The sequence below is a fragment of the Phodopus roborovskii genome, unplaced genomic scaffold (assembly GCF_943737965.1).
Source record: "Phodopus roborovskii unplaced genomic scaffold, PHOROB, whole genome shotgun sequence".
Taxonomy (NCBI): Eukaryota; Metazoa; Chordata; class Mammalia; order Rodentia; family Cricetidae; genus Phodopus; species Phodopus roborovskii.
Genome location: NW_026126693.1, coordinates 3,482,810 through 3,495,780, shown reverse-complemented (window position 1 = coordinate 3,495,780; position 12,971 = coordinate 3,482,810). Strand labels below are relative to the sequence as shown.

Genomic DNA, 12,971 nt, shown 5'->3' with positions numbered 1-12,971 from the left:
TCACGATATCTGTCCAGGCTTCCCAGATAGCCTCTCATACTATAAATCTCATATTCTCCATCTGCCTATGGTGACAGCCTTTTCTTTTGTTAATCAGTGAGGAATGATTGAGAGCCTCACTTTAAAGCATACAGGAATTCAAAATGCTAATACACTTAATGCTTAAGGCAACTTAGGCATTGATAACAGCAGAGGTTGGGCAGGAGGAGGGAGAGGCAATTCATTGTGACTTCAATTTAATCATTTTTTCGGATTGTATAAGGAGCTATAGAAAGACGTATAAAAATAAAACTTCTTTCTTAACTTTTATTTCAAAAAGCCATTAAAAACATATGTAAGACACTGAGATTCTAATGTCATATTAAGATCCAAGACCCTCAGGTCACCAGTGTGGAATAGTTCAGTTTTTTGAGACTGTTTCTGGCTATGTAAGCAGTTGGCGTCATAATCCTCGTGCCTCAACTTGAGTGTTGGAATTACAGGCATGCACCACTGATCCTGGCCCTCTGTGGAATCCTCTAATCAGTCTGCCTACAGGAGGGCAGATAAGCAGGATGCTTAGATTGCTACATTTACCACAACATAATAACAATTAGGAACTGGTCAAAGGAAGCATTGTGTCTGGATAAACTTGTATAAATAGGAATCACAACTGATCAAAATGTAAACAAACCATTTTCCCACACCAGCATAGCACTGTGCAGCTGGTCCCAGCTATCCCACTATGGTGATTCTCACTCTTTGCTTCTTTGCTGGATGATCTCTGTGTATTTTTTCCCAGTCATCATCTTCTGTGTCCTGGTCAAAAGTCTCAGGGTAGGCTGGCAACTTGTCTTTGGGGCATTCTTCATAATAACTTCGAACGTACTTTCCCACAGGCCATCCTTTGTATTCTTCTGGTGTTTTGCACTCCAGACCATTATAGTGGACATTGTAGTGGTGCTTTAGCCAGTAGTAGAGGTAGTGGATACTGTAGTCACATCGCCAAGGGTTATCTCTGAGCCACAGGAGTTTCAGAAAGTACAGATCTTCTAACACTCCATAGTCAAAGTTCTGCAGGCTGTTGTTTGATAAGTCCAGCTCTTCTAGATGTGTGAGCCCTAAAAAGGCAGCTAGAAACAGAATGTTAGCCAGTGAGTGAGGGGATTGTACAACTGCACATGATAAGGCCAAACACAGATTTCACTTAGAGGCTTAATTCTTGCTGTCACACATTCTCTCCAGTACGTGTGGAATCCTAAGTGTTTTTTCCTCTCTTTGAACGGTCTCAAAGTCCTGAAGACTGGCAAATCCTATCAAGGGAGGTAGCGCGTTTCATCTCAATGCTATGTGAGGACAGGGTTACTTTGCTGGGGCCTTTCTTCTAGTTGCAGTTCCTGTCATGAAGACGTATGAAGGAAGTATGACATTGTTTGCATAAAGACACGAGCTAAACCAACATATTAAAAATGCCCTGTGAGGCCTTCTTACTTGAGGACTAGCCACTGATTATTATGCAAACATGTGCATGATGGGTAGAATTCACCTGAGTCCTTCAGAGGTGCAATGGCTTTCTGACTTTGCAATTGGTGCCTGTGATTTGCATCATATTCTGGTATATGTTTAGTCAGTAAGGGAAGTGTTTTCTTCCTGATACTTCTGTGCAGAGGATTTCTGGGTTGGGAACTTTTTGTTTCCCTACTGAACATATGAAGAAATTCAAAAATAAGAAATATGTACCATTACTTAAACAAAGCTTTTCCTGGATTACATAGACCAGTGTGTGATTATTTTATTTCAAAAAGTCACTTTTAAGCTTTTATTTGAAAAAGTCACTTTTAAGCTAGACTTTAAACATTTTTCTTGAGCATGGGGAAGGCCTACAGAAGGTGTTGACACCATGCAATTTCTGCCCAGTGCTCTGAATGTCCCAGTAAAAAATGCTTATTTCTTGTTATACTATATATATATATATATATATATATATATATATATATATATATATATATATATATATATATATATATAGTGTTCTCTCTCTCTCTCTATATATATATATATTAATTACTGGGAGATGTTGCAGAAAGGAAGGCGATGCATAAATGCATAAATAAGGAAAGTGTTTCAAATATAAGACTTTAGCGTAGGAAAACACAGAAACCTTGGACAGCTTCCTGGGTTATTGGTGAATTCTAAAAATCTCTACTAAATAATCTTTCCAGGTTTAGTGGGACTGATGGTGACAGTCTATTTTTGTAGAATTCCAAGTCAAATAATTTCTACCAATGTTTTAAAAACATCTGGTTGAATTTGGTAAGTGATGGTAACTAACAGAATTCATATGCATTTGATTTAGTTGGATGATGAGCAATTAGAACAAAATAACATAACAAAATAAAAACAGTTTTCCAAGAACAAATAAAGATCTATCACATATTTCAAAATTTACAGGTCATTCCTGATTTCAAACATTCAGTTTCTGTTTTGAACATTTTTACATTACTCCTTCAAAATGCCCTTGTGAGAACATAGTATCCTTATTTTGAATCTGGAAATATGCTTTATACCAATACTATTAACTATTTTCATATCATCTTTTCTTGGACAAAACCCCAAACAGGCTGCTTTCTCTTTTTGAACAAAGCAAGGCCTGAGGAGTGGGGGTAGGAGGCCGATCCATCCTTGTGATGATAGTTCTGAAAACCGGGTATTTTGAGGATCATCTGCGAGATTCTAACATCAGGCGGTCACTGTAGCAAGTCAAGCCCTGGATTGAAAGCACATGCAAATAAATAGTTTTGCATTTGATTTCAAAAGAGCTACAGTTGTTATTAAAGGAAGTAACGCCCCAAGTAGGGTGGCTTCTTCCCTTTTCTCCACAGTTGCCTTGCATGCTTCTAGACTGTCTTCTCCAGCCTGGTGCCCCACATTTGCTTCACTAGGCAGCCTAAATTCTTATGGAAGTCATTGGGCAGTACTTCATTCCAAGGACCCAAAACACAGTAGGGCTTTTTAAAACTGCTGTAGTTCATTTTGTCTGATTTAAGTTCTAAGATGCACTTTGCTTTGTTCTAAAGGACTTAACAATTGAAGTATTTGGCACTTGGTTCAATATATACCCACCGATGAAAATGCTTCTCTTGTGCTGAATAAGCAAAGCAAGGATGGGAAGGAAGAGAGGGGAGTGCTCTTTGTATCACATACTTCTGTTGTGCCTGTGCCATTGTTACAGCACAGCTGCTCACCGCTTTGACACATTTAACCGAGGCTGTGTAATAATGAGCATTTAGCTTGTTTTAACAAAAGCACTGAGAGTCATCTGCATTCTTTGGGTGCATGTATGCATTTGTGACTGTGTGTTGCTGGGAATTGAACCCAGGGTCTTGTACTTGTTCCGTGAGTGCTCCACCTCTAAGGTACACCCTGGCATCCCACTATTGGCAGTTGTCAAGTAGAGCTTTGAATGATAATATTACACAGAAATTAGATGCTTGCTCAGGGACCCTGGTCACAGCATGCTTGTTCTATGGATCTGTGGTTCTCATGATGCACAAGAGAGTTTCTACTTTGGGTTCCTTAACCTGTGGCCTGACTTTGTAGAGGCTGGGTACCAGTGGCTGATAGGAACATTAGTATAATGACTGTAAGGAAGACATATCTTTTTATTTTCTGAGAAGAGAAAATTGCTGTTAATCTTGCCATACAAAGTGCAATATGTGTCCAGGCTAAGGCAAGTGTGGCCAATTATTGTTCCTTTAAAAATTTAAGTTATAATTTTGTAATTTTTGAACAATGTATTAATTATGAAATATGCCTTTGTGGCCTCAGAACATTCATCTTCAGTTTTCGCTTCCATCTGTTAGAATTATGGTGTTCTTGTAGTGCTTGTGCTATTATTAAGAGAAGCAGAGGGGCTGAATAGATGGATTGCCATGCATGAAGACCTGGGCTGGGTCCTCAAGCCAGTGTAAAATTCTGGGCTGGGTAATGTGGGCCTATAATTCTAGTGTTGGGGAGATGGAGACAGAAGAATCTCTGGGGCTCCCAGGCCAGACAGTTTAGCTGATTGGTGAGCTCAAGATTTAGTGAGATACTGTCTCAAAAAATAAAAAGTAGAATGACTGAAAAAGACACATTATCAAACTCTGCCTGTACACACATGTATACCCACACACATGAACAAGTGCACAGAGACACAGAAGTAATTGCTCTAGTTATTTTCTTTTAGGTAGGATAAGCAATTGTACTCAAAATGTTTCTAGCACTATGTTGCATTACTATAATAAGTATTATATTTGTAATGGATCATTTTATAGCTGGGCTTTTTATATGGCAAGCACACTGCAAGGGCACCAGGTGTGACAGTGTGCACCTGTAATGCACCTGTAATAGAAGCCAGGTGTGGCAGTGTGCACCTGTAATAGAAGCCAGGTGTGAGAGTGTGCACCTGTAATAGAAGCCAGGGGTGACAGTGTGCACCTGTAATAGAAGCCAGGGGTGACAGTGTAGTGTGCACCTGTAATAGAAGCCAGGTGTGACAGTGTAGTGTGCACCTGTAATAGAAGCCAGGTGTGACAGTGTGTACCTGTAATAGAAGCCAGGTGTGACAGTGTAGTGTGCACCTGTAATAGAAGCCAGGTGTGACAGTGTAGTGTGCACCTGTAATAGAAGCCAGGTGTGACAGTGTGTACCTGTAATAGAAGCCAGGTGTGACAGTGTAGTGTGCACCTGTAATAGAAGCCAGGTGTGACAGTGTGTACCTGTAATAGAAGCCAGGTGTGACAGTGTGCACCTGTAATAGAAGCCAGGTGTGAGAGTGTGCACCTGTAATAGAAGCCAGGGGTGACAGTGTGCACCTGTAATAGAAGCCAGGTGTGACAGTGTAGTGTGCACCTGTAATAGAAGCCAGGTGTGACAGTGTAGTGTGCACCTGTAATAGAAGCCAGGTGTGCTAGTGTGCACCTTTATAGGAGCCAGCCAGGGCAGGAGAATGAGCAGATAAGGCCAGTCTGGACCATAGTTGTGAAAACCCCTCCACCTGCACAGTGTGCATATATTTATTCTACAAATACATTTGTTTTCTGGGATTCTTGAGTAAATATTGCTTGGTACTATGTAGTCAGTTCCCTGCATCTGTCAGATTCTATATGTGCAGATTCAATCAACCACAAATTAAAAATAGTTGAAAATGGCATCTGTCCTGGATATGTAGTGTACTCATTCGACTTTTCTTATCCCTTCCACAATATAGTATAACAATGGTTTATAGGACATTTTGTTATACTAGATTTTATCAATAAGAGTGATTAAATAAAGCATTAAGGGGAATGGACATGTGTCATTTTATAAAAGGGACTTTGGTTCTGAGAAGGGTCTTGGAACAATAGTCTTGAACATCAAGGGATGACTGGCTAGTACTATACCCTTTGTAAAGCAACATTTTGGCCCATACTTCTGAGTACCAAACAAATCCTATTTTAAATACTTAAAACTCATGTTTTTTAAACTTAGTTTTCTTTTATTAAACTAAATGGTGTTTACTATAGATGTTACTATAGAAGAAAACTCCAAGCACAGCTGCTGGCCCCTTGAAGGGGACCATGCAGTGGAACTTACCAGGATCTATGAATCCAATGCCATTGCTGCTCAGGTTTAACTTCTTTAGCTCATGGACATCTTCAAATTCCTTGGGTCGGAGCTGGCTGATTTTGTTGTGTGACAAGTCAAGCTTAACAATGTCTGGAGGGATGTTGCCTGGGACTTTCTTCATCTCTGAGAAAAGTGAACAGTGTTTAGGTTACAGGTTTTTGGCTCCTATTTTTTTTTTATAAACCTGTGAGGGTGCAGCACCAGATTAGTGGGGGAAGAGTTAGCAGAAGGCAATGTGTCATCCCTAGAGGGAGGTAGAAACTGGAGAAGAGGAAGACCCTGCAGGTCACAGGTCTCATCTAAGTTGCTGAGTCATTTGGGAAGCAAAGGGACTCCATCTTGGTGACCCAAGATGCCTATCAGGAAACCTTTTGAAAGGTTGGGCCTGGTATTATATATGGGAGACAGGGGCAGGAAGATCACTGCAAGTTTGAGGCCTGCATAGGACATAGTGAGTTTCAGGGCAGCAAAGAGCTACCAAATAAGACCAGGCAGAAAGTAGGAGAGTGTACTAGCTAGTTTTTGTCACCTCTGTGCAAACTAAAGTCACCTGGGAGAGGGGACCCTAAATGAGGAACTGCTTCTATAAGAGTGTCCTATGGACATGTCTTTGGAACATTGTCTTGATTAAAGGGTGATGTGGAAGGGCCCAACAAACCGTGGATGTTGCCACTGCAGGAAAGGCAGTCCTGGGTTGTTTGAAAAAGCAAACTGAGCAAGCCATGGAAAGCAAGCCAATAAGCAGCATTCTTCCATGGTCTGCTTCAGTGGCTGCCCCCAGGTTGGCTTCCTTTGACAATGGACTGCTATCTGGAGGTGTAAGCTATAATGAGCTCTCTCCTTGTTCTGGTCAGGGGTTGGAAGAGTTATCAGTGGAGTCACTGTCTCCCTCTTGTTCTTTCTCTCCTAGGGAGTTGTTTATGTCTCACTGTAAGTCATTGCCTTTCTGTTACGGCTTCACGTTATCCACCAATTTTAGGTGTCCTCTGCGACAAATGATCTCAGGCTCAATTCTCATAAACTCTTGACCTTCCTGATCTTTCAAACCATAGCAACAGCTCCCTATCCTCAGGAGAAGCATCCCAATCCCCCAGTGGATGCCTAAAACCATAGATATCACTAAACCCTGTACACAGAGGCCGGAAGCAAAGTTTACTTTGTGAAGTAGGTGCAGCAAGGGCTCAGCAACAATATTACACAGGAAAATAGACCAATTACAAATATGCTTTAATAAGTCACTAAAATATTACAAGTGGTTTATTTCCAGATTTTTCTATTTAATATTTTCAGTTCCTAGCTGACCACATGTAAACTGAAATCAAAAAAGAAAACTAATACAGGGAAAGGAGGAACTATATCTTACTTCTGTGTAGTGATGCTAAAATTCATGCTTACTTTGTCAAGCTGACCCCCTTTCCATCAAGTCCTTTTGATGGAGTCCACTCCAGCACCCCCAAAGCTTTCTGCTCTAGCCGTAACCAGGTTCTTGGGAAGAGCAGGCTAGCAATAGCAGCACAACAGGAGGAGCAGGTTATTTCCCCTTGGCAGCAGGAAACCAAGGTTCACCTCATCTTAGCTTCTGCTATTTCTGTTTCTATCTTTAAATAATGCTCTTCAAAAATTGTTAATCACATCTGCATCATTACGTAAGGGAGACTTGCCCTTTCTCTTGGTCTCCAGCAAGACTAAGAGACCTGGATTAGTTTCATCAGGGCAACTGTAGCTTATGGAGGAAAAAGCTGCTTTTCATGAAGGAAAACCAGACTGATGGACATCTGTAGAGTAGGATGTCCAAGGGATTTCTGTGAAAACAGAAAATCTTAGTACCAGGAAAGGTGGTATTTACTGTCCTTACTGCCATTTTCGGTACATAAAAGTGAACAGTTCCAATGAAATATTAATTAAACCCAATGACTATGGAATTTATGATCTTAGCCCTAGGTATATTTACAATCATAGTGACTTGGGCCTAGTTTTTGCTTTCCTCTTAGTGGCCCAGATTACTCAACCTTTTTGTGCATGTGTGCATGTGTGTTTATGTATGTGCACTTTCTCTGGGTATATATACTCATGACTGTGAAAATCAGAAGTCTCCAAGACTTCAGCTGTTCTTCCTTAGGAGGGATCCACATTTTTGTTTGGAGACGGGGCCTCTCACTAGGATCTGGGCTGACTGATTAGCCTAGGCTGGCTGGACAGTGAGCCCCTGGGATCCATCTGTTTCTGCTTCCCTAGAGCTGGGATTCTAGGCATATGCAACCATATCCAACTTTTTACATGGCTGTTGAGGGCTAAACTCAGGACCGCATGCTTTCAAAGCAAGCACATTCCTGATTGATCTATGTTCCCATCCTGGTCTTGAATGAGATGGTATTAGAAGGTCATTTAATTTTTTATGATTTTAAAATTAATTTAAATTAGAAACAATTTTGTTTTACATGTCAATCCCAGTTCCCACTCCCTCCCCCACTCCCCTGCCCCTGACTGACCCGCCCCCATTCCCATCTCCTTTCTGTTCCCCAGGGAGGGTGAGGCCTTCCATGGGAGATCTTCCATGGGAGCAGAGCCTAGGCCCTCCCCCATGTGTCTAGGCTGAGAGAGTATCCCTCTATGTGGAATGGGCTCCCAAAGTCCATTTGTGTATTAGGGATAGCTACTGGTCCACTAAGAGAGGCCCCATAGACTGCCCAGCCCTCCTAACTGTTACCCATCTTCAGGGGGTCTGGGTCAGTCCTATGCTGGTTTCCCAGCTATCAGTCTGGGGTCCATGAGCTCCCCCTTGTTCAGGTCAGCTGATTCTGTGGGTTTCTTCAGCCTGGCTTGACCCCTTTGTTCATCACTCCTCCCTCTCTGCAACTGGATTCCAGGGGACCAGCTCAGTGTTTAGCTGTGGGTGTATGCTTCTGCTTCCATCACCTACTGGATGAAGGCTCTAGGATGGCATTTAAGATAGTTAACAATCTCATTATAGGGGAAGGACATTTAAGGTAGCCTCTCCACTACTGCTTAGACTGTTAGTTGGGTTCATCCTTGTAGATCTCTGGGAATTTCCCTAGTGCCAGATTTCTCTTTAAATCTATAATGGCTCCCTCTATTATGGTATCTCTTTTCTTGTTTTCTTCTATCTTTCCTTGACTCAATCTTCCTGCTCCATCATGCCCACCTCTCCCCTTCTCTTTCTCTTAATTCCATCTCCCCTCACCACATGCTTCTAATTTGCTCAGGAGATCTTGTCCCTTTCACCTTCCCAGGGGGACCATGAATGCTTCTCTTAGGGTCTTTCTTGCTTCCTATATTCTCTGATGGTGTGGATTTTAGGCTGGTAATCCTTTGCTCTATGTCTAAAATCCACTTATGAGTGAGTACACACCATGTTTGTCTTTTTGTAACTGGGTTACCTCACTCAGGATGGTTGCTTCTAGTTCTACACATTTGCCTGTGAATTTCAAGGTTCCATTGCCCCCCCCCCACTGAATAGTACTCCACTGTGTAAATGTATCACATTTTCTTTATCCATTCTTCAGGTGGGGGGGCATTTAGGTTGCTTCCAGGTTCTGGCTATGAACTGCTATGAATATAGTTGAACAGATGCCCTTGTGGTATGAGTATACATCCTTTGGGTATGTGGCTAAGAGCAAAATTGCTGGGTCTTGAGGTAGACTGATTCCCATTTTCCTGAGGAACTGCCAAACTGATTTCCAAAGTGGCTGTACAAGTTTGCACTCTCATCAGAAATGGAGGAGTGTTCCCCTCTCTCCATATCCTCTCCCGCATAAACTGTCATTGGTGTTTTTGATTTTAGCCATTCTGACAGGAGCAAGATGGTTTCTCAGAGTTGTTTTGATTTGTATTCCCTGATGGCTAAAGATGTTGAGCACTTTCTTAAGTTTCTTTCAGTCATTTTAAATTCCTCTTTTGAGAATTCTCTATTTAGTTCTGTACCCCACTTTTTAATTGGATTATTTTGTGTAACTAGATTCTTGAGTTCTTTGTATATTTTGGAGACCAGATGTGGGGTTGGTGGATCTCTTTTCCCAATCTGTGGGCTGCCATTTTGTCTTGTTGACTGTGTCCCTTTGCCTTACAGAAGCTTTTCAGTTTCAGGAGGTCCCATTGATTGTCAATCTTAGTGTCTGTGATACTGGTGTTATGTTCAGGATGCAGTCTCCTGTACCAATTTGTTCAAGGGTACCTTCCACTTTCTTTTCTAAGGAGTTCAATGTGGCTGGATTTATATTGAAGGTTTTGATCCATTTGGACTTAAGTTTTGTGCATGGCAATAGATAAGGATCTATCTGCAGTCTTCTATATTCCAGTATCCAGTTATGGCGGCACCATTTGTTGAGGATGCTTTATTTTTTCCATTGTCCATTTTATAATTTTAGCTTCTTTATCTATTTTTTTTTGCCAGTTTCAAGACTAGAGCTTGAAGTCAGGGATGGTGATGCCTCTGGAAGTTCTTTTTTTTTTTTTTTTTTTTTTTTTTTTTGACTATTCTGTGTCTTTTGTTTTTCCATATAAAGTTGAAGATTGCTCTTTCAAGGTCTGTGAAGAATTGTGCTGGGATTTTGATGGGGAGCACATTGAATCTGTAGATTGCTTTTGTCAAGACTGCCATTTTTACTATGTTGATCCTTCCATTTTCTGTCATCTTCTTTAATTTCTTTTTTTAAAGACTCAAAGTTCTTGCTATTTAGGTCGTTCACTTCTTTCACTTGTTTGGTTAGCGTTAACCCAAGATATTTTATGTTGTTTGTGGCTATTGTGAAGGGTGATGTTTCTCTGATTTCTTTCTCAGCCCATTCATCATCTGTATATAGTACAGCTACTATTTTTTTTTTTTTTTTAGTTAATCTTGTATCCTGCCACTTTGATGACGGCGTTTATCAGCTGTAGGAGTTCCCTGATAGAGTTTTTTGGGTCACTTATGTAAACTGTTATATCATCTGCAAATAGTGACTTCTTCCTTTCCAATTTGGATCCCCTTGATCTCCTTTTGTTGTCTTATTGCTCTAGCTAGAACTTCAAGTACAATATTGAAGAGATATGGAAAGAGTGGACAGCCTTGTCTTGTTCCTGATTTTAGGGAAATCACATTAAGTTTCTCTTCATTTAATTTGATGTTGGCTATTGGTTTGTTGTACATTGCTTTTATTATGTTTAGGTAAGTTCCTGTTATCCCTGATCTCTCCAAAACCTTTATCTTGAAAGGATGTTGGATTTTGTCAAAGATTTTTTCAGTATCTAGTGAGATGATCATGTGATTTTCCTTTTTCACATTGTTTATATTGTGGATTACATTGATGAATGTTTGTATGTTGAACCATCCCTGCAAGCCTACTTGGTCATGGTGGATGATTTTTCTGATGTGTTCTTGGATTCGATTTGCCAATTCAAAAATTACTGAGTATTTTTGAATCAATGTTCTTTAGGGATATTGGTCTGTGGTTCTCTTTCTTGGGTTGGGTTTCTGTAGTTGTATCTTTATGTGGCTTGGGTACCAGGGTAATTGTAGCCTCATAAAAAGAGTTTGGCAATGACCCTTCTGCTTCTATTGTGTGGAACAATTTGAGGAGTATTGGTATTAGCTGTTCTTTGAATTTCTGGTGGAATTCTGCACTGAAACCATCTGGCCCTGGGTCTTTTTTTGGTTGGGAGTCTTTTGATGAGTGCTTCTATTTCATTGGGAGTTATCGGTCTATTTAAATTGCTTATCTGTTCCTGATTTAATTTTCGTAAAAGGTATCTATCCAGAAAATTGTCCATTTCCTTTAAATTTTCAAATTTGGTGGCATATGTTTTCCAAGAATGACTTGAAGATTCTCTGGATTTCCTCAGTGTCCATTGTTATGTCCCCTTTTCATTTCTAATTTTGTTGATTTGCATGCTCTCTCTGTCTCTCAAGGAACCAACCCTTTGTTACATTGATTCTTTGTATTGTATTGGTTTCTTTGTTTCTACTTTATTGATTTCAGCCCTCAGTTTGATTAGTTCCTGGCATCTACTCTTCTGGGGTGAGTTTGCTTTTTTTTTTTTTTTTTTTTTTGTTCTAGAGGTTTCAGTTGTGCTGTTAATTCTCTAGTGTGACTATTTTCCAGTTTCATGTGGTCACTTAGTGCTATGAACTTTCCTCTTAGCACTGCTTTCAACGTGTCCCATAAGTTTGGGTATGTTGTGTCTTCCTTCTCATTGAATTCTAGGAAGTCTTTAATTTTTTTTCTTCCTTGACTCAGGAATGCTGCTATTACCCACTGTTCAACTTCCATGAGTTTGTAGGTTTTCTGTTGTGTTGTTGAATTCTAACTTTAAGGCTATTGATATTTGCTGTATTGCCAAGTATATGGTCGATTCTATTAGAGAAGTTTCTATATTCTCTTGTGTTTGGAAGGAATGTTCTGTAGATGTCTGTTAAACCCAATTGGTTCATAACTTCTATTAGTCCCTCTGTTTCTTTGTTAAGTTTCTGTCTGACAGTCCTGTCTAGTGGTGAGAATAGGGTGTTGAATTCTCCCAATATAAGTGTGTGAGGTTTTATGTGTGATTTGAGTTTTAGTAATGTTTCTTTTACAAATATGGATGTCTTTGTATTTGGGGCATAGATGTTTAGAATTGAGACTACATCTTGATGGGTTTTTCCTGTGATCAATATGAAATGATCTTTGTTATCTCTTTTGATTGATTTTCATTTGAAGTCGAATTTGTTAGATCTTAGGATAGCTATACCAGCTTGTTTCTTGAGTCCATTTGATTAGAAAATCTTTTCCTAACCCTTTACTCTGAGGTAACATCTGGCTTTTAGGTTGAGGTGTGTTTCTTGTATGCAGCAGCAGGTTAGATTCTGTCTTCACATCCATTCTATTAGCCTGTGTCTTTTTATAGGTGAGCTAAGACTATTAATATGGAGGATGGAGGAATATTAATGAGAATTTATTGTTAATTCTTGTTTTGGATTTGTTGTTGGTGGTGGTGTATTATGTGGATTTCCCTTCCTTTTTTCTTTTGGCTCTTGATAAAATAGGATTATCTATGGCCTATGCTTTTATGAGTGTAGTTAACTTCCTTGGATTGGAGTTGTCCTTCCAGAACTTTCTGTAGGGTTGGATTTGTGGATATGTATTGTTTAAATCTGATTTTGTCATGGAATATCTTATTTTCTCCATCTATATTGATTGGTAGCTTTGCTGGATATAGTAGCCTGAATTCACATCCATTTGCTCTTAATGTTGGTAGAATATCTATCTAGGACCTTCTGGCTTTCAAATTTTCCATGGAGAAGTCAGGCATAATCCTGATAGGTTTGCCTTTATATGTTACTTGGCATTTTTCCTTTGTTGCCCTTAATA

At 40.0% G+C, this 12,971-nt stretch overlaps 2 protein-coding genes across 2 annotated transcripts in view; one reads left to right on the top strand and one right to left on the bottom strand.

Moving 5' to 3' along the window:
- Positions 1-12,971, top strand: part of Fbxl13 (F-box and leucine rich repeat protein 13) — a 202,378-nt gene that overhangs the window by 97,825 nt on the left and 91,582 nt on the right. The window lies entirely within an intron of this gene.
- Lrrc17 (leucine rich repeat containing 17) overlaps positions 667-12,971 on the bottom strand; it is a 35,219-nt gene continuing 22,914 nt past the window's right edge. Inside the window, exons 3-4 of the mRNA XM_051174811.1 lie at positions 5,596-5,751; positions 667-1,112 (exon numbers count right to left, since the gene is read on the bottom strand). Coding sequence (XP_051030768.1) covers positions 715-1,112; positions 5,596-5,751 — 554 coding nt within the window. The 3' untranslated portion in view covers positions 667-714. The remainder of the gene's footprint in view (positions 1,113-5,595; positions 5,752-12,971) is intronic.